A 24851-nucleotide genomic window follows, 5' to 3' on the forward strand; every position below is an offset into this window, starting at 1 on the left:
TCTGTTCATGGACGTTTTCCCTCTTCTAAGGGCATCCAGAGGACAAGTCCCTTCTGGTCTGGGTGTCTTTTAAACATGCAACATCTGGAGGGAACAATGACAATGGCCCCCTTTGTGTAGCTGGGAAATGGGTTAGCAATGAAAACAACACCAGACCCCAAAGAGCAGGGAATGGCAGAGGAGCACCATGAAGGAGAGGCCTGGCCGAGGATGTACAGTCCTGAAGTCACCTAGAGGTGTGTCTGGTGGCATCACACAGGAAATCACAGCCAAGCCTTATCTTGTGCCACAAGCCATTCTAAGCACTTCAGCTACAGAATCTTATTCAGGTGACACTTTGACAAAGTGCCACAGTGAAGGAGCAGGTGTCATGTGAAGTCATTCAGAGCCAGGAGGGCAGAGGTCAAGGGTAAATTAAGGAGACTGAGGCAGAGGCATTAGAGCAAGGTCTGAATAACTCTGCATCTACTTGACTCTTTAAATGTTAGTGCAGACAGGAACCATCCTGTGCCTCCACAGTAAAACAGGTCACCAGGGATAAAAGCTCCACAGAGCGATGTTTGGGAAGGCTGGTGACATAGCTCTGCAGGAAGAGCGATGTTTGGGAAGGCTGGTGACATAGCTCTGCAGGAATAGAGCTTGCCCAGCATCCATGAAGCCCCTTGTTCAAGCCCCAAAACTACAGGAAAGATAGCTTACACCTGTAATCCTACCACTTGTAAGACAGAGGCAGGAGGATCCACAGGTCAAGGTCAAATGCACCCATGTTACAGGTTCAAGGTCAGCTTGCTTCAAAGAACAAAATAACAAAAAGGGTAATATTTAGAGGTGCTTATACCTAAAGGATGAATACTTACACCACAAGGACATTCACTCCATTATGTTCATAACAGCTTTATTTGTAATGGCCAGAACCTAGAAAGAACCTAGATGCCCTCAACCAAAGAATGGATAAAGAAAATGTGGTACATTTACACAATGGAGTACTACTCAGCAGTAAAAAACAATGACATCTTGAAATTTGCAGGTAAATGGATGGAACTAGAAAAAAAACATCCTGAATGAGGTAACCCAGACTCAGAAAGACAAAATATAATATGTACTCACTCATAAATGGATATTAGACATAAAGGAAAAGATATCCAGCATATAGTCCACAACCCCAGAGAACCTAGGTAACAAAGAGAACTCTAAGAGAGATAGACATGGATCTGCCTAAGAAGGGGAAAAAAGACAAGATCTCCTGAGTAGATTGGGAGGCCATAGGGGAGAGGGGAAGAGTAGAGGGGAGGAAGAAAGAGGCATGAGAGGAAATGTATCACTCAATAAAAACATGTTTTAAAAAAAGCCAAGTCTTTGTCTCTAACCCTAGCTTTGTCTCTAGCACTAGCTGCCAAATATCAGTAGCCTCCCATCTTCCTATATTCAGGGTGTTTACCAGACATTTGAGAAAGGTCTTTCCTAAGAAACATAGAGACTCAAATTATGAAATGGAGGAGTGGAGAAAAAATGGAGACCCAGGAGGGGGACTAGGGACACATTCAGTCCAGTTCTTACTGTGGAAGTATGAGGATCTGAGTTCAAATCCCCAGAACCCATGTTCAATTAAATATGGTAGCTGTGTCTATAATTCCAGCACCCTTATAGTGTATGGGAGGCAGAGACAGGGGAATCCATGGAAACTCACAGGGGTCTAGTCAGACATTAAAAAGACACCCTGCCTCAGTAAGGTGGGAGATGAGAACCCAAGGTTGATTGTAGGGAGAGATCCAACCACCCTCACCTGTGGTGCTGACACCAGACTGTAGTGAGACAGATTAAGATTCGCAGGAGGAGGAACAGATCTGGGGGAAACAGTGCAGGGAAGAGGAAAAGAAAAACTAAAATATATCTACACCTTCCATTGTTTTCCTTGGAGAGACAGAAAGAAGGTCTGCAGGAGGTCCTGAGACGGGATTTTTATGATTAGAGATTATAGAAACTAAAAACATGATGGCAGAAATTAAATAGAAAAGATTTTGGGAGTAAAATCGGGGTGCATGTTAAGGAGGATATGAGGAGAAAAGAGAAGTGATTTGGAACAAACTAGTGATCCCAGCAACAGGGGTTCCACAGGAGCCGGGAACTCTGCGGGCAAGGGGCTTGCTGCACATGAAAAGGCCTTGAGTTTGATCCCAAGCACCCATCTATAAAGCTGTGTGTAGTGTTGGCTCCTGTGATCCCAAACGGATCCTTTGGGCTGGATGGTCTGCCAGGCTAACTGCAAAGGCGACTGTCAACTCTTGGTGAAACTGCCTCAAAAAATAAATAAATAAAAAAGATAGAGTGTCTTCTGAAGAATGACGTTGACTGCTGACCTCCCTATACATGTATGCACACCTATGTCTTCCGTACCCCTCCCTGACAGGCAGTATTCTCTCTCTCTCTCTCTCTCTCTCTCTCTCTCTCTCTCTCTCTCTCTCTCTCTCTCTCTCTCTCTCACACACACACACACACACACACACACACACACACACACTTACATGTGCATACTCACAAAATAACTCCAAAAGAGCAACAGAAAAGAATGAGGAAAGGGTTGTGACAAAAAGGACACATGAAAATGACACAAGCTTCTAGGTTAAAAAAACAGCTATCAAAGGTCCAGGTCAATGAACAAAACAAGCCACAGCACCATGGAATTTCTGCATGGCCCCTTCCTCATCTGCAATGAGTGTTTCTCACATCAATCACCCTGACCCACCCACTTCCAGCCTCCCTTTCCACTTAGAAACAAGGACCCTTTGATTACGGTAGCCCATCGGGAAACTGCAAGATAATCTCACTTTAAGGCTGGCTGTTAAAACCCCTTTGTCATCTGCAGCCCGGAGTCCCTTTGCCATGTAACAAGATGTTCCCAGGTTCTGGAATGGGCTTCAGACATCTTCAGGAGGCCATTATTCTATCTTCTCGTCCTCAACATGTTACGGCTGTGTGCAAAATCTGGGTGGTTTTTAGTCTTAGGATAAAAGGAAGAGTATTGCTAGGCGTGCAGCCAGACGACGATGGAGTGGAGAGAAGGCAGGAGGCAGGAGGCTCCCATGGTAGCATGTGGCAGTTGCCCCATCCTCACGCCAACCCTATATTGTACTTCAAGTTCACCAGAGAAACAGACGCTGCTCAGGCAAAGCCAATGGAGGGAGACTTATTGCAAATAGCTCAATGCGAGCCTAAGAAAATGGATGCTATTCAGCTAAGAAGTAAAAAAGTCACATCTTATACCAAAGTAAGGAGAAATATCAGGGGGAAATGTACTGAGAAGTCAGAGGTGGCAGTTCAGGATGGCAGAGTCACTTTCTCTAAAGTCACTACCATGCTGTTAAATGCATTCGCCATTGCATTTACTTAATAAGAAGCCAATTTTGTGAGGGCTGGAGAGATGGCTCCATAGTTTAAAGCACATATTGCTCTTGCAGAAGACCAGGGCTGGTTCCCAGCACCTCTAACTCCAACTCCAGGGGATCTGACACCCTCTTCTGGTCTCCATAAGCGCCTGCACTCACATGCACGCACCCTTCTATACAAACACACAGAACTAAAAATTTAAAAAGTTTAGAAGAAAATCATACACCAGGTGGTGGGTGTTGGGGGAGGCTTGCTGGGAACTGAACATAGAGCCTCATACTTGCAAGCAAGCCTCTATCACTGAGCCCATAGCCCAAGAAATATCCTTTTAATTTCAAAATGATGCGCCTGGTTGGGGTGTCTATAGCAACAACCCAGAAGGGACAATGAAAAAGCCAGGCCACTGGGTGCCCTTGGCTGGCATGCATCAGGTTGGATGAGTCTCTGGGAAGACTCAAAGTGTCAGCATAGATCTTGGCTAAGAGCTGACCTTACAGCCCTAGCTCAACAATGGTGCGAATGTGCCTTCACTGGTAACCATGCCCTGTGCCCCATTGCCACCTCTGCTCCAAAGAGTGGGACACTGAAGCAGAATTCCACTCCCCATCCCTGACAATCCCTCGTTTTTAGGTGTGTAACTCAGAATTGTGGACCAGGAAAAGAAAGGACTGTGCTGCCTTGCAGGGAGAGAGGGACCATGGGCTGCACCTCATGTAGCATCCTTGGCGTGAAGCTGGCCCTGGGGAATGCAGCTGAGATCTTTATCACCCAACATAGTTCTGGCACACTCAGCATGATACACCTGTTTCCAGCACCAGGCAAATGAGTGGGTTCACAGGCAGAGGCCTGCCCTGCCAAACAATGCTCCCCTTTGTCCCCTCCCAGGGCTCAGGAGCCTCAAGGAAGCCAAATCCATCAGCACCTGTCAGAGCCCTTGATGTACACAATGCAAGCTGTGATTCCCCACTCCCCAGCCCAGCCCCAGGCAACTCTGACTGACACGCAACTTGTCAGTCACCTTCTCAGAGCTAAGGGTGGGGACCCACCAAGGGGGGGAGGGGGGGCAGGGAGACTGGGCTCTCCTTCCCAGAAGCCAACCAGGGCCAAAGAGAGTACTATTGAAACCCTGACGCATCCTTTCTTAAAAACAGCCCCACAGAGGGCTATGTGAAGGAAAGCCATTTCCCCGAGCTGACAGAGGCTCTCCTGGTTAGAGAGCAAGCTTTTGGGCCTGGGTGGTTGGTGCACACACGTGGCTGGTGAGGCCAGCAGCCTGCAGGATAGACAAGGACAGGGTGGGGGCTGGGAATTCCAGTTCCTAAATATTATGTCCTATCAGGCTACCCCAGTCAGGAGAATTTACTTACAGGGTGGAGGCTCTGCAGGAGTTTGAGGCTGTGGTGGCCAAGCAGAAGCCAGGAGTAGATTCCATGGTGACTACGCACATTATTCTATGCTTTTCTTTCCCTCCCTTCCTCCCTGACTCCCTCCTCCCTCCCTCCCTTTCTCTCTCCGTCCCTCCGACCTTTTCTCTTTTCTTTCTCTTCTTCCTTCTTTCTTTCCTTCTTCTCCTCCTTTGACAGAAACAGGTGCTCATGTGGCCCAAGCTAGCCTCAAAATTGCTATATAGCTGAAGATGACCTTGAACCCCTAATCCTCCAATCTCTATCTTCAGGGTGCTGGGATTACAAGAGTGAGCCGCCACGCCCAGTGTACATGGTGTTAAGGATCGAAACTTAGCTTTGTACGTGCTACAATCACTCAGCTGAGCCACGCCCTCCCCAGCCTCCGGTCAGAGCTTTCACTTTGAGATTCATTTTGGCCTGTTTATTAAGAAAGTGACAGTGAATCTTTTTAATTAGAGAGAGAGAGAGAGAGAGAGAGAGAGAGAGAGAGAGAGAGAGAGAGAGAGCACGTGTTTACCAGTGTTGTGTATGAGGAGGCCAGAGCTGATTGGCACAGAGGCTTTCACTGGGTCTGGAGCTCACCATTTGTTTCCCACTAGATTGTGTGGCCAGGAGCCCCAGAGTCCCACCTATCTCTGCCCCTCCATTGCTGGGGTTATTGGCACGTACCACCATGTCTAGCTTTTCACACAAGTGTTGAGGATCCAAACACAGGTCTTCATGTTGGTGCAGCAAGCACTTTTCCACTGAGCCACCTCCTCAGACCTTAATTTTTGTAGTTGTAGGAAAAGGGAAATCAAAGCAAGGATGTGGCTGAGTAGATAGTCATTGGACCAGGGTGATGGGCCTGTGAGGGCTCATGAGTGATGGGCAATGGGCCCATGAGTGCTCATAAGTGATGGATGGGTCTATGAGGTTCATGGGTGACATATCTATGATGGCTCATGGTGATGAGTGATGGGCCCATGAGTGCTCATAGATGATGGTCCATGAGTGCTCCTGGGTGATCAGTCCATAAAAGCTCATGGGTAATGAGCCCTCGAGTGCTTGTGAATGATGGGTCTATGAAGTTCATGGGTGATGGGTCTATGAGGCTCATGATGTCATTCTGTTGAGCATAGGCTTGCAATTCCTCATAATCAGAAGTTGAACAAGAATAAAATTTGAAGATCAAGTAGAGTAAAAGATAAAGTGGCATGCACATGAACTCATGTGCGCCTTAGAAAGTGAGTGTGCAGATCTGGCTTTGCTTTTTACTTGGAGCAACTGAGAGAGATTTTGTTTTGTGTTTTATAACCAGGAATTAAGTGAGATGAATAAGGGGGCTTGAGAGATGGTCTGTCAGCAAAGCACTTGCCAAACCATGGGAACTTTAGTCAGATCCTCAGAACCCGCCCCCCAACACCCAACACCACACATAAACTTGCACACACACACACACACACACACACACACACACACACACACACACCACTTTAATTGTTTAAAATGTGAGTAGGTTCCAGCCAGTGTTGGGTGATAAACTAGTCACTATTTGTGATGAGGTTCCAAAACAGAATGTTGTAAAATTTAGTCAAAACAATAGAGTGGCATTGGTGGTATTGCTATACATATGTCATTAACATTAGAGAGGTGAAAAATCTAGACTTCTATGTAGCCACTAAACACAGGGTGCATTTTGAGCCTTGCTTCAACTACAAGTATTACTTTAATTTTTTTCTTTTGTGTGAATGGGTATTTGGCCTGTATACATATCTATGTACCATTCACATGCCTGGTGGCTGTGGAGGCCAAAAGATGGCTTTGAATTCCCTGGAATTGGAATTATGAATGGCTGTGAGCTACCATGTGCAGTCAGTGCTCTTAATTGCTGGGCCATCTCTCCAGCCTCTGTGTTGGCTATTATTCAAAGAAGATTGTCGCAAAGACTTACATGAGTGGGACGGACGAGGAGAGTGGTCTGGACGATGGCTTACAATGATCAATGTAGTCCTCTAGAGCCCCCGGGGTAAAGCAGTGAAATAGCCTAGTGGATACTCTGCTAACTTTGTTGTCTGAGAGAACGGTTATCCTACTTTTCATTGGTGCATAGCCCTGGCTGTCCTGAAACTCAGAGATCCACCTGCCTCTGCCTCCTGAGTGCTGGCATTAAAAGCATGTGCCACCATGTCCGGCTTCACTTAATTCTTTTCTTGCTGTTTTGTTCTTAGCTGGTGGAGGTCAGGATGGGGGAGGTAGTGTGAAAACAATCCCATCCGCCTGTCTAAGAAGTCTTGCCTTTGATGAGTAACCTAACGTCCTTCTCGACGGAAGCTCTGAACTCCCAGGAACAGCTTAAGCCCTCTTGCCAAGTGATCCTAATGGATAATGGTCATATTCATGGGCCATGGGTAGCACAGGAAGTCCATACTCCCACAAGAGGCAGGGTACCAGGGACTCACAGACAATACCCCCAGGGTATTATTATCCTACTCCAGCCCAAAGCAGGTACGACATGGAAGCTGAACTTCCAGTGGGAGAAGCTCAGGTGTGGGCGTGGTAGCTGGGCTCATCAGGGTAAGGTGTGTTTGAGAGGCAGCTGGTGCCCTGGTTGGTGCTGCAACTTTCCAAACCACAAAGCTTTTCTGGGAGCTCCTGCCAAGGCTGATTGCAATCAGCCATGCTATCAGCATTGTCATCTCTTACACGGACATGCACTGAGTGCTGTGAGTTCGGAGGATGAACCCTTGAGGAGTTTTGCCTTTTCCCAAAGCCATGTTACCTGTTCATCCAGGCACATTTCCACAAGAATGCCTACAAAGCATCCCTGGCCCAGGTACATTTTCACAGGAATGTTTATGATAAAGACACACTTCTACAGTAGTCCTTACTATGGGGCTCTCAACATTCTTGGTCCAGGTAGGTTATCATAGGGGTGTCCATGAGGCTCATCTGCACTCCTGGCCCTGACACATTTCTATAGGGCTACTCACAATGCTGGTCTCAGCATGCCTGCACTAGACACACTTCCACACGGATTCCCATGATGCTGGTCTGCATTTCCCTGTCAACATCCATCCCTTGATCTTACTCGGCCCACCTCTACTACCTAAGTCTAAAACCTTAAATGGTGTATAGGCTGCCAACCAGTTTTCATCTTTGCCGTGACTGTTAACTTGTCGGGATCTAGAATCATCTGAGAGATGGGCCTTAAGTCACTCCTGTTAGGCCATTGTGTCACAACAATGACAAAAGTAACTCAAACTTTTGCCTTCCACAGCAACCGTGGAGGAGAAACATCAACACCTTTTTGACCTTGAGGGCTGTAGCATTCAGCCAGAGGCTGTCACTATTTCCAGTGTCTAGGTACACCAATGACAAAGAGAAGTCTTCACCTGGTAGGGCTGTGAGGGTGATGATGGGAAAGTGACACCAGAATTTTTTTTCTGGCTTGGAAAAAATGGAGAATTTGACTTGTCAGCACTTGCCTACTGGATAGGTTTGCCAAGAATTCTGCATTAAACAAACACACACACTCACGCCTACATCACCCTTCCTTCCAAACAAGCAGTACCTACTGGATAAGGAGTCAGCTCCCAGTCAGGAGGGCAACGTGGGTTCACAGCCTTGCTGGCTTCCAGAGCAGAGGACTTGAAGTTCAGTTCTGCCCAAGTGTTTCTTACTACAAAAGTCTGAACTCCAAAGCAAGAAAGTTCAGGCTTCATTTTGACCAACAAGATATCTGTTGCTTCTAACAGGCAAGCTTTGATTAAGTAATATGCATACTTCTTAAAGCCTTGGGAGATACTTATGTCTATATACTCTATAGTTTGTTTAGCCTCGTCAACTTGATACAAGCTAGAGTCATCTGGGGGAGAAATAACCTTAATTGAGGAATTGCCTCGGTAAGGTTGGTCTGTGGGAGAGTCCGTAGGGTCATTTTCTTGATTAATGACTGACAGGGGAGGGCCCAGCCTACTGTGGGTGGTGTCATCCCTGAGCAGGTGGTCTTGAGTTGTATAAAAAATAAGTTGAACAAGGAATGGAAATCAAGCCAGTAAACAGTGTTCCTTTGTGGTTCTGCCTCCAAGTGTCTGTCCTAATTGAGTTCCTGTCTTACCTCCCTTCAGTGATACTGTCACTGGGATGTATAAGCCAAACAACTCCCTCCTCCCTCCTGGTTGGTTTTGTCAGTGTTTTATCACAGCCATAGGAAGTAAACTAAAACACCTCCTATAGGTTTAGGGATGGCACCCCTGCATTCCTTAGTCCTTTTCCTTCTAACTCTTCCTTGCTACACACAACACACAACTGAGGCGTCAACATCCATTGTTACCAGAAGTATCTTATTTGGAGTTGATTTTTTTAAAGGACCAAGATAAACACGGGACCAAAATTAAGACCTCTTTGCAGCATCCCGAGCATGTCTCTGTGGAAATAGCAACTTGCAATGAAGCACTTTCATATCAGCACCCCTGTGCTCACAGGGAAGATGGGAGAAGCTGAGGTAAGGGTTGCATCTGCTCAGGTAATACCCCCTGACTTCTCAGTATCTCCAAAGGACCGAGTTGGCCACACACCATGGCTCACTGTGTGCTGAGGAGTGGTGGCTTCACCTCCAAAGACCCTCTCGTTTTCCAGTCTCATGTTTGGATTTTCAAGGGACCATGGGATGCAAAGATTTTCGAGAATACACGTGCAGAAATTTACCTATGCAATTACCTGCATTCCTTAGGGGCTGGCATCAGTCAATTGCCCCTTTGGCTCATCAACCCTATCATACCTATCCTGGAGCAAAAGGCAGTAGCCTAGGTGCCCCCCCCAGGTTGTTTAAGGCTCTGGGGGTCTGGGTGGTAGCTCCAGAGGCAGACTGAGGCTATACAGGGTCTATTTTACCTTCAAGCCACTAGAGGAACCTGAGGCAGTCCCCAGGAAGAAACATGAAGGCTGCGAGCTGAACAGAGATGGTTCTAGGCTGTTCCCTATGGCCACTTCTGGCTACCCAGGTGATCAGGGAGGATGGGAAGGAGGGAAGCTTGATTCCTCTTCCTCTATGGGAAGGCAGTGAGGGGAGTGTGCTGATCAGCATTCTTCCCACCTTTAAACACAGTCTTTCTCTAGCTGTTATCCTGACCTGGCTAAGAAGATGTCAGAAAAGTAGGTTTGTTGAGAGTTCCTAAACACCTCTGCCTGCCCTGTCCTGCACTAGGGTCAGGACTCCCCAAAGCTAATGACACTTGAGCCTCAGAAGTGTGAACTCGGGGGCTTCTTCTAAGCCCTCAGCTTATTTTTGTTGGCATTTCTGTATGGTTTTCTCAAAGAGCACTCTGTACCTTTGGGGCTCCCCAGACTCATCCTTCGGAAAGACAAGCAGGAAGTGACAGCATAATAGACCTCCAGGAATCCTGGGAAGCCAGAGGTCACTTCAGGGCATCTCACCTGTGACATTGTAGCCAAGCAGGTGACAGCTGGGGTTGACACACTGTCTTCCACCCAGTGGTCAGGTTCAAGGGCATGCATGTGGCTTTCCCTGCACATGGCCTTCTCTACCCAGCCCTTAGCCCCTTTACAGCCATGCCAAGGGCGTTCAGAGCAGGGCTCTAGGAACTCGTGCAGGTGCAGGACCTGCAGGCAGTCTGCATCACGTGGCCTGAGGTGGGCAGGGTGGAGTCTGCTCACACCTGCAGCCTGATTGGGCTCACCCAGAACCTCAGCCAGAGGAAGGAGATTCCAGATCTTCGGAACCAGGATGCCTATGAGTGGGGATGACAACCCCCATACCCAGACAGGTATGTCTCAGGGATGCATAGGTAAAATCCATTTAAGTGTGTGATGCTCTCTGAACTTTTGTGTCTTTGCTGCATGGATGACGTACCTCCATGTAAAAGTAAAGGGAAGGGCCACCCCCCCTCCTGGGGCCCATTGGCATCTAACTTTGCACCCTCCAGCATGTACCAGGAGTGGGGAGACCTGCAGGCTGAGGCCTGTACTACCTCCCCCTCTCCTCTCCCTGACAAGAAGCCATGGTGGTGGAGAGGATGGGTTTATTTTGGCTCTCTGTTTAAGAGGGGCGTGTCCCCTGGCAGGGAAGACATGAAGACCTACCTGGTCAGGGTAAGACCAGCACAGGATCAAAGTTCTAGATGGATGGATGTTTTGTCCAGCGTGTGTGTGTGTGTGTGTGTGTGTGTGTGTGTGTGTGTGTGTGTGTATGTATGTATGTATGTGTGCCTGTAAAAGTAGGGTGATAAACTTAACCTCTCTCTCCAGGTCCTAACCTTGAAGGAGGAACCAAAATATGAAGGATTGGACCAATACAGCCTAATTCCCCGATGCTGTTGGAGGTACTAGGGAGTGGGAGTTTCAATAGAGGTGCCTAGTATTTAGTCACCAACACCAGGGGCCACAGCATCAAATGGGGCCGTTTTCCAAATGCCATGAGACTACAGCCCAGATCTAGCTGTCTTAGATCCACCCCGTTTCCAAGCCCAATTCTCCACAAATTCCTTCAAGTTTCTTAACGCCCATCCATCAATCTCGACTGCTTAGTCGGTTGGAGTTGGATGCTGTTTTGTTTGTTTTTGCCACCTCTAAGCTGACTAGTCACTCTGCTGTGAGCATCTCTTTACTCCTGATGGTGTCAGGGTGTCCGGTGGGAGAGGGGGCATCGCCACTTCTGGGACGAAGCAGTGTTATGGAGCAACTATAACACAGCTCATGCACAACAAAATTCCCTTTATTGATACTAATCACAGTTACAAGGTCTTATCCGGAAGAAAGGACGATTTGCAGTAACAGAACTACACACAGAGACATGAGAATAAAACACACACAATCACCAAGCCAGCCTCAACCAATCAAATCTCTGAACGAGTCTTTAATTTTGATCACCAGTGCTTCAGAAGAACGGACGTACGCCCAGCTGAGGTTGGCCTCTGGGGTCTTGAGCATTCACAGACTATAGTATTCACCCTTGGAGGGGACAGGCCACATAAACACAGAGGGCAGACACTGATAACCCAGTACCGGAATGCCTGGCTCCCAGGTACGGTCCACTCTGAGTCCCACACACTCCTCTGACCAGGGAGGGCTCAGGCCTCGGGTGTGTTGGGAGAGCTGATGGCGGAGCAGGTTAGCATACAGCCTAGGGCCAGTCATTCTTCAGGGACATCTCAGAATTTTAAGTTTTCTAAGAAAGGAAATGTAAAATTACCAGCTTCCTATCCCTTTTTTTTCTTATTGTAAGCCCTCTGGTCAGATTCCAACATAGCCTACTGGGCATCTGGGCCTGCAGAGGAAGAGCCCTAGCAGACTCTAAAGGTCACTCATTCACTAGAGCTAACTTAAGTAACTCCATTAGTAAACAAGGGGGTTGAGGACTTGCAATTTGCTAGTATCCACAAGTCTCTCAGGAAAACAATGGATGTAAACACATAGATATTAATAGCTGGAAGATCTAGGAACCATGACTAAGTACAATGTTCTTGTGACCCTACCAAGAGCAGAGGCCTCTGCTCGAAACCACACTCACAGCGCTTTACACAGAGCACACTGTGTGTGTTCACAGTCACCCTAATTTCCAAATTTCTCTAATTGCCTTAGGACAAAAGAGAAAGCTGACACCCTTCCCTTTTTGTGGAGACCCTCCCATGCGTGCCTCCCTGGAGGAAACAGACCCTGCCTGAGCTGCCTCAGCCTTGGAGAGCAGACTTCTGTGTTCATGATGCTTCTGTCCCAACATTCTGGGCAGTCAGGAGGGTCAAACTGAAAGAGCACAGGGGTCTCTGACCACCTGCTCTGAGACGCTAGGCCAACATGCTCAGGACTTGTGTCCCAAGAGCTGACTTCTGGAGGTGACCCTGAGGAGCTAGAGTTGAGTCTAGTGAGGGAGACTGGATGTGGGACAGTAAGGCTTGGCCTTGATAATCCCACCGAAGAAAGATTCCTTCCACTCAGTGGCCCAAACACAAATCTACAGTTCTATGACGCCTTGAGACTACAAAGAAAACCAGCTTCTCCCTCCAAAGCAAAATGAAAAGTCAAAGTGCAATCAGAACCGATTTGTAAAGATATGGAGAGGAGAGAAAGGAATGGGATTTTAATGTGAAGAGAGGCTCATGGTCCTGCAGAAGCCCAGCACTTTCCTTCCTGGGATCCCAAGGTTGTTGGAGCTAGCCGAGGCCCACATCCAGGGACATCATCACCACAAACCCCAGGATGGAGGCCCAGGATGCCAGCTTCCCGTTACCACTAGAAGAGAAGGAGAGGAAGATGGTGAGACTTAACCAACGCTTCCTATGACCTTGTCCAGGCTGATGGCCCCTTCTGCCCTACCTGACGACAACAGAAAGTGTCCTACTAAAGTGGCAACAGTGGCTAGTGGCTCTCGTAGGCCAATTGGATGATCAGTCCCAATCCCAAGCAATGCCCTCAAAGGTCTCATTATTTTCTGTGATTCTTGGGTCTCCAACACAGGGAAATCATTTGACTGTGGCTCTCCAGTTCACAATCAAATAACAAAAAGTAGCGATCAGGAGGTATCTTAGTTTGGAGTTCTTTTGCTGAGATGAAACACCAGGACCAAAAGGCAAACTGGGGAGGAAAGGGTTCGTTCGGCTCACACTTCCCCATTGCTGTTCATCCCGGAAGGAAGTCATGACAGGAGCCTGGAGGCAGGGGCCGATGCAAAGGCCGTGGTGGGATGCTGCTTACTGGCTTCCTCCCCATGGCTTGCTCGGTCTGCTTCCCCCCCCCCCCATATGTGTTTTTATTTAAATTAGAATCAGCCTGCTTTCTTATAGAACCCAGGACTACCAGCCCATTACGGCACCACCCACCATGGGCTGGGCTCTCCTCCATTGATCACTAGTTGAGAAAACGCCTTACAGCTGGACCTCATGGAGGCATTTCTTCAACGGAGGCTCCCTCCTCTCTGATGACTCTAGCTAGTGTCAAGTTGACGCAAAACCAGCCAGCACAGGTGCTCTGGGGAGATGGCTCATCAGTTAAGAGCACTTGTTTTTCTTACAGAGGACCAGAATTCTGGTCCCAGCATCCAAATCAGCTGGCCATCTAAAGGTGGCCATGTATTTATTTCATCAAGGGGCCAGGGCTTCCTGTTTTAGGCCAGTGTGTGATATCACTTTCCTTCTCTTTATTTCAGTTTTAGCAAGCAGAGGAGGGGCAGGAACAGTTGTGGGAAGGGGCAGAGGAATCTTGGGAATAAAGAAAGGAAAGGGAGAGGAAGAAAGGACAGATGTGAAAGTGGGTAGGGTTATCTCAGATGAGGCCTAAAGCAGGGGTTGACAGCTGGGCAAGCTCTCTACCTGATCTGGGCTTCGGGGATGATGTCGTCCATGACCACGTAGACCATGGCACCAGCAGCAAAGGCGAGTGCATAGGGTAGGACAGGCTCAGCCAGTACCACAGCAAAGGCTCCAAAGACCCCAGCCAAGGGCTCCACCATGCCGCTCAGCTGACCATACCTGAGGAGGGAAGAGAGACATTGACCCATAAAGGGGGAGCCAAGCAGATGTGCCACTTGCCCAGACTGCTGATCTAACCCTAGAAAACAGACATGTGTTGTAGGCATCTTGTCTGGCCGTGCTCTAAGAAGCACCAGTTGCCTAGGAGGCAGTTATGGTACTGTCATACGCCCTATCTCCTTTGAATCTTTAAGTTGCCTATATTGTCTTTTGACGATGACAATTTGACTGGATCATAATGTGCATCTCATGTAACATTTACCATATAACCAATTGTTTTTAGTATATTTACAAGGTTAAGTGAACATCACCATCAATTCCAACATCTTTATCGTCCTAAAAAGAAGCCAATGGCCATTAACAGCCATATCCTATTTCTTCCTCCTCCCAGCCCCTGTCACCATGGATTGTTCTGTCTTTTTTCCCTCCATATGTTTGCTGCCTCTGAATATTTCCTATAAACAGAATCATATATGGATTTTTGGGGGGGTGGGTAGGAGGGTGGCTTACTTCTACTAGCATAATGTTTTCAACACGTATCCATGCTGTAGCATGTATCTTTCTCTTTTAAAGACAAGTTTAGAGTATGTGTGTATGTGTGTGCACATGACACAGGCAAGCACCTGTGCATGAGGAAGCCAGAGAAGGTGTGGGGTCCCTGATCTATCTGTTTTATTCCCTTGAGACAGGCTTCTCACTGAAGCTACGCAGGGAGCCAACCATCCCCAGTGACAGCATTGCAGGCACACACGGGCTCACCTGGCTTTTTACAGAGTGCTGGATATTCAAACTCTGATCTCATGTTTCTCTAGCAAGTCTCCTCTCCACTGGGCTATCGTCCCAGCCTATGTAGAATGTATCTTTTTAAGGATGAATAACAGTCATTGTACAGCCACAGGAACATGCCATCTCTCTGCTCATCTTTGATGCCTTTGTTGAGTGACAGGACACTGATTAGAAATGGTCTCGATGTATCCCAAGGACAGTTTTGGGAGGCATGTCCGGGGGTTAGGCTGTAACTGTATTCTTCTGTAGCAGAGGTGGCCTACTGGACATTTGTTTATTGACTGTATGCTCTCTACTCCCCACCCTTAGAGCCACCATCTTGGCTTAAGGTGCTTAAGGTGAGATTTCTCCTTTTAAGCAATTCCTTTATTTGAGCTATCTGCTGCTTCGGAAGAGATGAGCTCCGATCAAGAGGGCAGTGAAGATGAGTGAGCACTGAGGATTGCAAAGGCAAGAAGTAAGCTGAGTCCTCCATGTGGAAGCCACCTGGAACAGGCGCAACAGTAGCAGCGGCGTTGGGGCCCCTTTCTGGACACGGGTCCTAGGTAAAATGCACAGACTCTGAGCTTCAGATCTTCCGTCTGTGTCATAGGAGTGAGGGACATCGCCTACATCCAGCCTCCCCAGACAGGAGGGCAACTCGTAAGAGATCCCACCACTCTCTGGCTAGAAGCAGAAGTGGGCTTGGGAGAAACCCTCCTTTTGCTGTGGAATCTGTTAAGAGCCTTCTGTTTCCACAAACAGACCAGCAGGACAGACAGCCCTCTCTCTGGTTTATCTGATCCCTGCCTGTGGCCTTGTCGTCTCTGGAAAATGTAACTTTGACATCAAGCCCAGACTGGAGTTTGAGGAAGAGAACAAACCTTCACTTTCCAATTTTGGTGCTGACCACAAATCCTGAATCCTCCCCTCCTTCCTCCTTGATGCCACGACTGTTAAGAATAACAGCTATGGCTCTGGTAGGTTATGAAAATCTCTAAGGCCACCCACCTCCCTCTCTCCCAAATCCTCTATTTGAGGGTCTCTAACAATGGACAAAGGGATCTGTAGAGGGTGGAAATTTGATCATTTAATTACCTGTACAAGCTTGCAAGTCACAGAGCCTTAAACCATGGAAGACATTTTAAGATTGTCTCTATAGCAGTCTGCATGAGTGCTGTGACCTCATGTTGTAGATCAGCGATTTTTTTAGGAGGAAGTGTGGGAGGCCCATGTCCCAAGTGGAGGACATATGAGAAAAAGCTATTGTAATGACTCTCTGAACCAGGTGGTGGCAAGAGGATCCCCAGCTATGAATATTGTGACATTTAGAGGAGCCATAGTATGGAGAAGTGGCAGTGCTGATGGCCATGGGCTGCTTTCTACAGAAGCCTTTGAAAAGGGACACAGCTACTCATACCAGTCCCGTAGAGGTCAAAGGTTAAGAGATGAGCTTGTGTCTTGGGGTCTCCGATATGTGTACAACTGTCACCCACATTTGCAGTTGTCTTCCAGAAGCCCCACATTGGCTTCCAACGTGAGCTTGACCCTGCAAAACGGAGTCCATATGGAGTAGTTTCCAGCCCACCCCACTCTCTTCTGATCCAGTGAGCTGAAACACTCACCAGAAAGCTCTCCAGGTAGAGAAGCCTGCTCCGCGCAGAGGGAGGCTGACAGCCAGGCCCTCTGGGAAATTCTGGATCCCAATTCCAATGGCCAAATTCCTGTAAAAACAAGAAGGCACAAGTCCTAGTTAGCTGTGACTACTTAACATGGCCCAGAGTCATCTTAGAGAGGAACTGCTCAGGTCAGACTAGCCTGTGGGCAACATCTGCATGGGACTTTCTTGATTATTAATTGGGTAGGAGGGGCCAGTCCACTGTGGGCAGTGCTATTCCCTGGGCAGACGGTCTTGGGTTATCTAAGAAAGCTAGCTGAGCATGAGCCTGTGAGGGAGCCAGCAATCAGAGTTCCTCCATGGCCTCTGCTTCAAGTTCCTGACTGATTTTCCGTCCTGACTCCTCTCAGTGATGGAGTGTAGTTTGTAAGCCAAAATAAGCCAAAGTTGCTCTTGGTCAGGGTGTTTGAATCATAGCAACAGAGAAGAAATTGAAATAACATGTAAAAATTCTTGTGTGACCCAGGCGGTGGTGGCGCACACCTTTAATCCCAGCACCCTGGAGTCAGAGGCAGGCAGATCTCTGTGAGTTCAAGGCCAGCCTGCTCTACAAAGCTACACAGAGAAACCCCATTTTGAAAAAAATAAAAAGCTAATATAAAAATCTTGTCTGGATCAGGTACTAGGTGGTTTGAAAGAAAATACCCCTCGTAGGAAGTGGCACTATTTAGAGGTGTGGCCTTGTTGGAGGAAGTGCGTCACTGTGGGGGTGGGTATTGAGGTCTCCTATGCTCAATCTATGTATGTCCAGTGTCACAGTTCACTTCTTGTTGCCTTCGGATCGAGATGCAGAACTCTCAGTTCCTTCTCCAGCACCCTGTCTGCCTGTATGCGACCATGTCCAGCCATGACCATGATGGACTGAACCTCGGAAACTGTGGGCCACCCCAGTGAAATGTTTTCCATGTTTGCCATGGTCATGGTGTCTCTTTGTGGCAATAGAAATCCTGACTAAGACAAGTGCCCATCAAAAAGGGAGCCCTGTCAAGGCCTGAAGCCCTCCATGAATGCTAGGATCTGTGGTGGGTAAAGGAAGAAAGAGGGCCACATGGAGCTGGCATCATAGGAGGGAAGGACATCCTCCTTGATGCCCTCCTGCCCCGAGTCCCCGGTCATGTCCTATCTTTAGTACGTTATAGTGCGTCAGAGACCATGCTAGCTCCAGCTCATGATGGCCCAAGTTCCTCCATATTGCTCTACAAGTCCCCGGACTTTTACATGTCTGTGTCTAGTGCATGAACACGAGGATAATGGCATCTACCTTTAGTGACCATCGTGTCACAGGACAGGCTAACAATGCCAGAGAAGTTCTCAACACAGAGAGATGGCCTGTGCACTTGGGTTTCTGTTTCCTATCGTGCAGAGGTGGGTGTGTCTCGCTTTCTGCAGAAGGGACATCAGAACCAGCACAAGGAAGTAAATACACAGAATGAAGGTGACACTGATGTGACTCCCGGCTCAGGTTTCCCACGAGCCCCTGCTGCCTTTCTCTTGGCTTGGGTGGTGTTCCCTGTGAGAGCCTCTGGCCTTCTGCCTCTGCAAGAGACGAGGGGCCTGTGCTGTGTACCTCAGTCAGACACTGGGGGCCTGTCTATGAGAGAGAGCTTTGTACAGAAGCCAGAGATTAGATCATAGCAGAGGGAGAATAGGAACGAGGAAGACACACGGACAGTACACAGCTGATCATGGGAGACGAGGCACACACTCGATTAGACTTTATGTTGCACGTACACAAACCCTCATGGCAACTTGCAAAGAAGAGAGAGACGTCATAGAAGGGAACGGGGCCAGACTGAGGGCAACAGAAAGGCAATCTGAAACGACCTCCCTGGACAAGACTTGGCCTTTGGTTGGACAGGTCTACGGGCAGTGCCTCCACGGAGGGTCCTTCTAATTACAGAACTTCAAGGGAATCAATCAACTAGCAATGCTGGCCTGTGACCTGAAGGGGTTGTGGATGGTCTAGATGGAAAAGGCAAAGTTGCCTCATGCTTGGCTTTCTGAGTGATTGATCTGCTTTGCTCGCAATGGGAATTTGCCCCCTCAGCTCTGGACAGACACAAGGGAGGGCTACAGACCAGCAGCTGGGTCTTATCAGGTCCTTACTGACCACTGAGCCCCAGGCTCTAGGATAAAAACATAACTTGCTGACTTGAAAGCCCACCAGGCCAGCTCTGGCCATGGCCCTCCAGTCTAGACTCCAGCAAAGAGCACAAAGGATAACACTCAGTGTTAAACGTCATCGCTCCATTTGGTTTGGGAGCCTCATCTCATCTTCATCTTCATCATGTTTGCCTTCATCCACCATCACCATATCTGTACATGTATCTCATAGGGTGCTCAATGATCCTGTATCCTGGGACCATTTCAGGGAGTCTCTTAGACAAAGACAAATTTTACCAGAATCAAGCTTATAAACATTTAGCTGGTAGGTACTCCATTTAGTTAACTCATATGTTTGAATACATGGTCTCCTTTTGGTGGATCTATCAGGAGGCGTGGTCTTCTTGGAGGAGGTGTCACAGGGGGGCAGGATTTGAGGCTTCAGAAGACTAGCTCCATTTCCAGTGTGCTCTCTGCCTCCTGCTTTCGGTTTGAGATGTGAGCTCTCAGCTGCCCCTACCACCATGCCTTCGCTCTGCCGTCAAGGACTCTAACCAACACTTTCTTTGATGAGTTGTCAGGGTTATGTCAGCAATAGAAAAGAAACCTATATAGAAGTCTTGCTGATTCCTAGCCAAGATAGACGACGCAACTACAGTTTGTTCTGGGCACACGTTTCCGTGGAAGACACAAACCCCAAGAACAAGTCCCTGACGATGTTTCAGGATTCCCCACACCGTCTTCTCCATAGCCGCGGGCAGCACTGCCCTCCCCTTTTTATCCAACTCCATTCAGCAGTCCCCAAATCATGGCCAAATGAGGCCAGCTTCCTTGATCTTTTGCAGAGATCAGGTTTTTTTTTTTGCAGGATTTTTCCCCCCAAAGAGATCAACCTAGGATGGAGGTTCTCCACCTTCCTAATGCTGCAGCCCTTTAATACAGTTCCTCAACCATATGGCCCCAGCCATAAAATTATTCCCTTGCTACTTCATAACTGTAATTTTGCTACTGTTATGAATTGTAATGTAAATATCTGATATGCGACCCCAAAGGGGTTGTGACCCTCGAGTTGAGAACCACTGGCCTAGGGATCAAACTAGGCCCTGTGTCTCTTCTCCGCTACAGAGGCAGAGTCTGGTGGCTGACTTGTGGTCCACTGTTAGTATTTACCCTTCCATATACGCAGGCAGGAGCCTGACCTATGCTAGGAGTGAGCATGGAGACACCAACCCAGTGTCACCAGCAAGTCCAAGGCGATGCTTCCTGTCCAAAGTCCTGCCATCCACCAGCCAGGCTGGGGAAGCCTCCTCCACATCCTGCCCTGGAGCTCAGCCCTGATAAGCAGTACAGAAACCCCATTCTTCCATCCCTGGCAAGCCTCACTGTCACTGCCCTGCCCTAGCTCTGGCACATGGTTTCTAGCCGCACCCCAAGATCGTGCAGCTCTTTCTCTGCAGGGCACTGCTTTGCTGTGTGATCAGGAAGTCTATCCTGAGCATTCCTGGGCTCCCGGGACCATGGTGTGGGCTGGGACTACAGTCTCTCTGCCTCCCCTCCTTCCTACAGTCTTCTAAATTCAGCTCTCCTTTATGTAAGCACTTGTACGAGTGTGTGCACACGCATGCACATGCACACACACACACACACGCACATGCACACGCACGCGCGCACACACACACACACGAGGCTAGCTGTAGTCCCATCCCTAGCTGAACATCATGCTTGTGTCTCATTGCTCCAATGAAACGGCTAGCAAACACCTTAAGGAGGGATTTGCTTGCTTGGGCTCACAGTTTCAGAGCATTTAGTCTGTGGTCACACGGCTCTACCATGTCTGGGTCACAGTGAGACATGAGACCGAGTATCATGGCAGGGAGCACAGGGCAGAGCAGTTCACGTGACATCGAGGAAGTAGAGAGACACAGAGGAAGGGCCTGGGACAAGAGACAGCCTCGAAGGACATGTCTCTAGTGGTCTATTTCGGACTCTGTCCCACCCCTGTGAGTGTCCATCAGCTTGCCCAAATGCCATTGAATTATGAATCCATGAGAAAAAAATGAGATCAGAGCCATTACAATCCGATCATATCTCAAGGACCAGATTGATCAGCTCGGGGCAAAACCTTCAATGTGTGAGTCTTGAGGAAACACTCCACATCCAAAGCGCAGCAGATGCCAGATGGGCCGGGAAGGGCCCCTCTGTTCTTCGTCATCACCAGCGTCAGCTCTGGGATGTGACTGGAATCCACAGAACCGGTTTTCCACACCAGGAGTCCAGGAGCTTTACCAGAGGCCTTGTGCGCGACACTCTGCAGACCCTGACGAATTATGGGAGCTCCGCCCACGAGGCTTGAAGAAAATGCTCCGGCTGAGGGACAGCCATCAACATCATCAGCTGGTGTGAGGACGGAGGCAGTGGTTGAGTCCACCTCTACCGCAAGAGCCTGTTGTCTTCTGTCTCCCAACATAGACTGGGAGCCGTGGATACCAGGGGCCCCTTGAGAGTGCATGAAGAGTCTGCAGACTGGGTGTCTATTCTACCTGGATTCCAACTTGGGAAGCCCTGGGGAGGGGGGCGGGATTCCAGGGAACAAAGGCAGGACCAACCAAGCAGCTATGGCCTCAGTGGTGGGATTCCTGGTAGAAGCACAGAGGGAGGAGGGTGAGAGATACTCAGCTGTCAGGGAAGGTCGTCAGAGGACAAACTCCCAGCCTCGTCAGAGGATGAACTCCTGGACATGCTGGCATGGATGGGAGTCTGTGAGGAGGAGAGAATGTGCCTATCACAGAGCCGATGGCTAAGAGGAGGCCCCCTCCACAGTCCTACTGTACAGCCATCCATGACCACTGACCTAACCAAGCACTCGACAAAGACATTCCTGGGCCGGTAGGCCTGGCTGACTTCCTTCCTTGCAGTTCAGGAAAGGGAAAGCTACAAAATTCCAAGCAGTATTCAAAGGAGGGAGGAGCGTGGACAGGAATAGCGCACAAACCTAACCCTGTCACTATACCTTTCAGAGCCCAGCAAAGTTGCTGTTGCTGGGTTTTGTTTCTCCTGCTCTCCAAAACCAATACCCCATTCCCAGTGCACATGAATATGGGGACAGCAGTGTTCCTTCCCTGAGCAGCCAGCTTCCTAGTGACCTGTCACCAGGGTCTGACCAGGAGGTATGAGAGAGGGGACCATGCCAGAGGGCCAGGAAAGGGTTTACAGGATAGGGTATCACTGGAGACCAGGGCAGGTAAGTGGCTCTCAGGGAGCCAGGCTGTAACCGCAGGGGCAGAGGAGCAGCCCTGAGGAGGCCTCTCTGGGGAAAGGTGAGCCAAGGGTCTGTGTGGGAGGGCTGCCTCTCAGAGGGGTTGGCTTTGGCTTGAGTGCCTGAACTTCTACTTTCCTTTTCCTGGGGAGTCAGAGTTTGCCAGGGAAGACTAGATCCAGAGAAATGGCTACTGGTAACCCAGCCTTGGGGGTGGGGTTAAAAATTAGGCTTGTGTTAAAATTCATTTCACGTTATATTTGGAGAGGAGGGGGGGGGGAGAGACAGAGAAAGAGACAGAGAGAGACACACACAGAGAAAGAGACAGAGACACACACAGAAAGAACATGAGTACAGTCCTGGAACAACAACAACAAAAAAAAGGCAAGCAAGAAGGCAACACAAGAGTCTACTCCTTGGACTGGGGCTGGAGGTGAGTGGCAGGGCTTAATGGAGCCATGGGCACTCCCCAGTGTGTGTTGGTCAACGCCAAGGCATCAGAACTTCCCAGGCACTCACAACTTTTCCAGTGGGAATCAGTATACCCCAGAGCTGAGGGGTTTCCTGGGATGGAGGACTTGGCAGTACCAAACCTAGGACTGCCCCAGGACACACTGAGGTGAGCTGGTTACCCTGGAAGGGTAGGCAACAGAGACAAGGCCCAGGGGGAGGACTTTTACTTTGGAAGGGGAACAGATGCTTACAAAAGACCCAGCATGCAGAAGGCCCTGGGTTCGATCCCTAGCACCAAATAAATCAGGTGAATACAGGTTCATAATCCTAGCACTTAGGCAGGGGGATCGGAAGTGCAAGGACATTCTCAGCTCCATAGCAAGTTCGAGGCCAGCTCAGGCTACGTCTCCCTCTACACAACCAGCTCCCTGAAGCCTTCACCACCCTGAGGATGTCAGAGCAAGCCTTGTAGGGTGTGTGACACCCACAGGCTAGCCAGGCACTGCTGCAGGGCCTTAAAAGGTGGCAACGGTAGAGCGGGATGGATTCTGTGCTCCAAGGCTGGGCAGGCACACAAAGGAACAATTCAGGCTGCTTAGGGCTAGGAGGCTGCTGGGAAGGTGGGAAGAATGGGTGGGGGTGGGTAAGGGGCTGGGCTCACTCACAAATATTGACACTCAGCAGACACAGGCCAGGCCCGCGCGCAAGGTGCCCAGAAGGTGCAGGCAACCTCGAGTGCCCATTCACAGACTGGGCATCTTCAGTCTGGATCCAAGAGCAGAAGAAACACCGCCCTGCCCCCTGGGTGGGTTCCTTCCACCTTGTGTCTGTTGTTCCTTGCTCTGCAACCTGGTAGAGGTGCAGAGGCAGTGGCCGGGGTCCTTCCAGGCTGCCAGGCAAACAATAGCCTTCTTTTCAATACAGGTCATTCATCCTAAGAGGCTGGCCATTGCTTGGGCTTTTCCTTAAAAACCCATGGACAGCCAGAAGCCTGGCTCTCCTCCCACGGCTCCCACAACCTCCCAATGGCTGCCCTCCTACCCTCTGTGCTAACCTCTCACACTGCAGCACCCCATGCCTCCAGGGGAAGAAGACCTCTACCCAAGAGAGAGAGTGAGGCCCCTCCTCTTCCTTATAAGGGATCATGTCTGCACACCGAAGCCACACCCTAAGGCCGGTACCTCAAATCTATTGGCGGAACAAGATGTTACTAAGTGTGCCGGTTGATAATCAGATTGACAGAACCTAGAATCAAGTAGGAAACAGTTCTCCGGGTGTGTCTGTAAGGGAGTCTGTAGATTGGGTTAACTGAGGTCGGAAGGACTGTTCCACGGGCTGGGGATGAGCTGACTGCCAGCATTCACAGCCCTCTGCTTCCTGACTGTAACTACAATATGATCAGCTACCTCAAGCTCCTGTGGCCATGTCTTTGTTTTTCCCCACTAGGACAGACTGTCTCCTCTCAAACTGTGAGCCAAGATAAACTTTTGTGCCCTTAAGTTGCCTTCATTAGGTATTTTGCCACAGCAATGAGAAAAATAATTCAGAGTCCCAAGGACACTGTGACCCAGCACCAACCACTACTTTATCTGTAAAATGGTGGAAAACTTCCTTCACGGGGTCCTTGTATGGATGGGAGATAATCATTTAAGGTCTCAGGTTGGAGACCAGGGTGGGTGGTACTCCTTACCTACTAGCTACTGTCAACACTGCCCAAAGCTTCCATAAGAGACGGTTCTGAGCTGGGATTCGGGATCCTTTGGCCACTGACATCACAGTGAAGGTGGGGGAGGGGCTGGCTGGGCTCATTTACAAATACGGAGGTATGATCTGTGCAATCTCTCACTTGGTGTTGGGACCTCCCATGCCCTCTGGTCAAAGTGTGACCAGGTGGGCTCTCCTCCTGAGTGACTCAGGGGAGGGCCATGAAGCCTAAGCCATGTGAAAGTGCTGATGCCATCTAGGAAGAAAGGCACTAGGGAGGGACCCACCTTTAGGAGCTCCCAATGGGACTCAGGATCAAAAGAACCCATTGGCAAACAAGGGTCACACCACCCAGAAGCTTGTCAATGGCCAGGAAGGAAAGTGGCACGGGCAAGGTGATACTCAAGATGGACTTTGAAGAAAGAGGACAACTCTAATACTGAGGGAGGGAGAAGCGAGCTTCATCTAGGAAGAAGGTGACCAACAGGGTGACTCAAATGAAAAGCAAATCCCAATCAACACTACCAATGGTGAAGAGTGTCACAGCTCATCTCTCCCGGACACCTACCCTCTGTGACACTGCCCTGCCACACTCCACTAGCTTTTTAAAGACCCCAATTGTAGCCCAGCCCAAGCTC

General features: G+C 49.1%; 1 protein-coding gene across 5 annotated transcripts in view; it reads right to left on the reverse strand.

Moving 5' to 3' along the window:
• Positions 1 to 11487: 11487 nt before the first annotated feature.
• The window catches only part of Slc39a11 (solute carrier family 39 member 11), a 431298-nt gene continuing 417934 nt past the window's right edge, over positions 11488 to 24851 (reverse strand). For all 5 annotated transcript variants that reach the window (XM_040750017.1, XM_005069965.4, XM_040750015.1 and 2 more), the window contains exons 8-10: positions 16645 to 16743; positions 14096 to 14254; positions 11488 to 13019 (exon numbers count right to left, since the gene is read on the reverse strand). In XM_040750017.1, the coding sequence (XP_040605951.1) occupies positions 12941 to 13019; positions 14096 to 14254; positions 16645 to 16743 (337 nt within the window). In that variant the 3' untranslated portion in view covers positions 11488 to 12940. The remainder of the gene's footprint in view (positions 13020 to 14095; positions 14255 to 16644; positions 16744 to 24851) is intronic.

Source organism: Mesocricetus auratus, unplaced genomic scaffold (assembly GCF_017639785.1).
Source record: "Mesocricetus auratus isolate SY011 unplaced genomic scaffold, BCM_Maur_2.0 Super-Scaffold_100007, whole genome shotgun sequence".
Taxonomy (NCBI): Eukaryota; Metazoa; Chordata; class Mammalia; order Rodentia; family Cricetidae; genus Mesocricetus; species Mesocricetus auratus.